The following is a 3910-nucleotide window of genomic DNA, read 5'->3' as shown; positions in this document are numbered from 1 at the left end:
AGAAACAGGCTGAAATATAAGTCATAATGACTAATACATTTCCCATCCAGTGAGTTGTTAACCGTTGTGTGACAACGAGTTGAACCGAATTCTAAACTAATCGTTCAGATCATTTCCCGTCTAGCCTAACTGATCAACTGATTCACTGTAAACAATCGACTCAAAAGAACGATGCCTAGGCCAGGGAAAAAATCTCTCCTCAATCAAAATAAAAAAATGTGGACTCAGTGACTCCAAAAATGACACTAATTAAACCAAAAACTAATTTGCATGCAATATACCCAGCAATGCATAATCCTATATCGTCTAACTTCGGTTTCAACAGGTTTATTTCATTTGTGAGCTGTTCTCATAAACCGAGTAGTGCACTCTGAAAGGGCTAAGGGGCTCATGACGTGCAAGTTTGATCCTTAGATATGATAACAGGCCAAAAACTTATTTGAGATTCCAGAAAGAGGTAGGCAACCTGTCGGAGCTTTACATCTGTGTCTGGCGTCCCCTCAGCTATTCCTCCCTCTCTTACACAAGGATTACAAGTGGCTTTCAATGAGCGCGACTCCACTGCGCTCGCGAGCCGCTGTACGCAGACCCACGCTCTCTTGACTAGACAAAGACAATGAGCTGTCACACCTTTAAAATGAATCCTATTTGTTCGGAGTCAAAGAAATGCTGAAAGGAAAGTCCAAGGAGCGAAAAATCGATCTGTTGTGCTGTAGGAAACCGCTGCTGGAACAAGACTACCTGTGGGCACTGTAGTGAGGGTAACAAGAGCCAGGCAGCCAGCGGCGTTTTCAATCTACCGGCGAAACATACAACACACATTTATATGGCAAAGTTCCTCGCCGAGCTGCTGGGATGTACACTGCCCGAGAAAGGAGCATCTCCAATGTTCGAGGTAAGATTAAAGTCTTTGTTTTCATGTTACCGGTGTAACAGTGTTAGACCAAGCATTTCATTATCTGATATCTTCAAAGGTTTAATATGTTACAGTGATTTGTATTGGTTTACTTACCGTTTAATTCAAGCAGCGCTTGTAGTTATTTGATTGTTTAAGCTATTAAAGCGATGCTCAGTTATTGGAGGCAGATTGGTACCTTCACATCAGTTTGTTAATGCTGCTGCCACACAATGGGTGGCTACCTGAGCATTGAAATAATGGTTAAAGCTAATAAAATATGTCCCTTTTTACATAAACAAATACTACATAAGATGATGACCATTTTGATGTATAAAATAGTGGGTTAAGATGGACATGAAAGCTAAATCTTCAAATGTTGATTGAAAGGAGTCAGTCTTGATGTCCTTAAGAAGCTTTTACAGTGTGTATTTGGGTCAGTGTGTCGGGAAATTCACCTGAAATACTAAATTCACTGCAAATCGTGATGCTAAGTGAACTAATATGAAACCTGCATAAATCAGTCCGATTCTTTTCATTTACAGGTATGCTTTGCAATGTCCTTCAACTGGGCAGTAAATGCATTATGAATTTAAATGCATACATTTTCTATCCTGTCTTTTTGTAAAGCATTACACGTGTGCATCTTTTGAGGGTGACATATTCACTTTCTCATGAAAATATGTTTGTTTGGATGATTTGTTCATTATGTCAGCTGCTGCTTGGCTTAATTTACTTTATAATCCCCCAGATCAAGCTATTTCAAATCAGTGTTTGTGAGCACCAGCTGAATCCATGCTTTTCAGTTATGATGGCCATAATCGGTCTGTAATGGCAGATATAGTGAGTGAAGAACAACTGCAGCGCAGTGGTGTTGAGGGATTAGCGCTGGGCCGTTATATAAGAGAATATATTCTGTTTGGATCTGCACAAAGCCATCAGATCTGCCTTTGCCTCTAATCTCATGAGTTCACCATGCCTTTCTTCCCCTGTGTTACTGTGTGTGCATATTTGAAATGCTCTGTCTTTTGTCCTGTTGTTTTGCATGTATCTTAACTGAGCTTTTAACTTTCAAACATTTGATTAGGGTACATTGTAAGAATAATAGGACTACAGAGCTGTTTTCTATTTCAGGTTTAGGTCTGTTGAGTGCAGTTTGTTTTTGTTTGGGTTATAGGTGTTTTGGTTAGTTGGGGTTAGAGCACTGGTTCTCAACCAGGGTGCCGGGGCCCACTGGGGGGCCTCGGCAAGCTTCAAAGGGGACACAGGGTGATTTTACAGTCATTTAATTATATATATTTTAAATAATTGGAACTGAAGTAAAACAGATTTTGTAAACAGATTTTGTTTTTCCCATTAATAATGTTTTTAATTATTGAAAAATTTACAGATTCAGAATCTTGAATGTTGCAGAATAGTACTTATAGTTAAAAATATAAACACTCCCCGTTTCTTTCAATAAAAAAGTTTAAAAACAAGCAGTGTTGACATAATTACAGCACAAAATCTTGAGAAAATATCAAATAATGTGTTGGCAAACACAGGTCTGCGCAGAAACCAAACGATAATTATGGCTCAGAAGACAACACGATGCTGTGCAGTCCCAACCAAGTTGTGGAAAAACACAGTCTTTGCATTGCCTTTCTTCTGATGCAAACATTAGAAAAGAGTGGATGAACTTTATTTTTAAGGAAGTCCCAGATGGCTTCTGTAAGAACTTGGTCCTTTGTTCACTTAATTTTACGGCGGATTCATTTACAAACAAGGCACAATTCGATGCAGGATTTTCAGAGAGATTGAAAATAAAAGACGATGGCGTGCTGACTAAATTGTACCCGATGTCGCACCACACAAGTGTGAGTAAGTGTTTTTATTATGTGGGCACTATTGCTGTGTTATTACAGATCGTTTGATATGTACTGAGTATTTATGCATTTTTAACTTGAATCGCAGAAGCGTCCATCTAGGAAGGATGTAGGCTGTCAAACATTCACAACTGTTGGCCAATCACCCCAGTGGGTGTTTACTTCCGAATCTACAATTTGCCACACCTATTCAAATGGAGCGTTCTGATGAGGGGGGGGTCAAAACAGGACAGAAAATATTACCTATTACCTCTAAATTATGCTTTTTTGATGTCAAAATCTTGGTAACATTAAAAGTAGACCACAGAGAACAGTACAAAACAATAAAAGAGGCAGTTCATGACCCTTGTAAAGTTTGCATGGTTTGTTGATTGTGTTTGTTTGTAGCTTACTTGGGTTCAGTTTTGTTAGTTTTAGGTTCAGTAAAGGAGTTGTGGCTGGTCAGATTACTGTGGTGTGGAGGGTGTAGGTGTTGAATGTTGAGTTGGCTCAGATCTGGTCCTCATTAGTGTCCTGTGGTCACTTGTTTGACACTCAGCATGAGATTGAGTCAGGCAAGGTGACCATGCATGCACACACACACCCACACATTGCCCCCCACATACACAGGCTGCTTGAATATAAAAATTATATCTAAAATAATTTACATGCAGTCTAAACCTTATACCTGCAGGCATCCAAACCAAATTTTGATACATTCATAGCATATGTGACCCTGGACAACAAAACCAGTCTTAAATCGCACAGGTATATTTGTAGCAATAGCCAAAAGTACATTTTATGGGTCAAAATTATTATATATTTTTCTTTTATGCCAAAAATCATTAGTATATTAAGTAACGATCATGTTCCATGACGATATTTTGTAAATTTCCTACTGTGAATATATCAAAACTTAATTTTTGATTTTGATGAATTGCTAAGGACTGTATTTGGATCATTTTAAAGGCGATTTTCTCAATATTTAGATTTTTTTGCACCCTCAGATTCCAGATCTTCAAATAGTTGTATCTCAAATGCCAAATATTGTCTTATCCTAACAAACCATACATCAATTGAAAGCTTATTTATTCAGCTTTCAGATCATGTATAAATGTAAATTTCGAAAAATTGACACTTAAGACTGGTTTTGTGGTCCAGGGTCACATAT

At 38.1% G+C, this 3910-nt stretch overlaps 1 protein-coding gene across 1 annotated transcript in view; it reads left to right on the top strand.

The window, feature by feature from the left end:
* The first annotated feature begins 375 nt into the window (after positions 1-375).
* LOC107746854 (ras-GEF domain-containing family member 1B-A-like) overlaps positions 376-3910 on the top strand; it is a 68955-nt gene continuing 65420 nt past the window's right edge. Inside the window, exon 1 of the mRNA XM_016561185.1 lies at positions 376-895. Coding sequence (XP_016416671.1) covers positions 827-895 — 69 coding nt within the window. The 5' untranslated portion in view covers positions 376-826. The remainder of the gene's footprint in view (positions 896-3910) is intronic.

The sequence above is a fragment of the Sinocyclocheilus rhinocerous genome, unplaced genomic scaffold, assembly GCF_001515625.1.
Source record: "Sinocyclocheilus rhinocerous isolate Xijiao unplaced genomic scaffold, SAMN03320098_v1.1 scaffold468, whole genome shotgun sequence".
Lineage (NCBI taxonomy): Eukaryota > Metazoa > Chordata > Actinopteri > Cypriniformes > Cyprinidae > Sinocyclocheilus > Sinocyclocheilus rhinocerous.
This window is presented reverse-complemented; position numbering and strand designations above follow the sequence as displayed.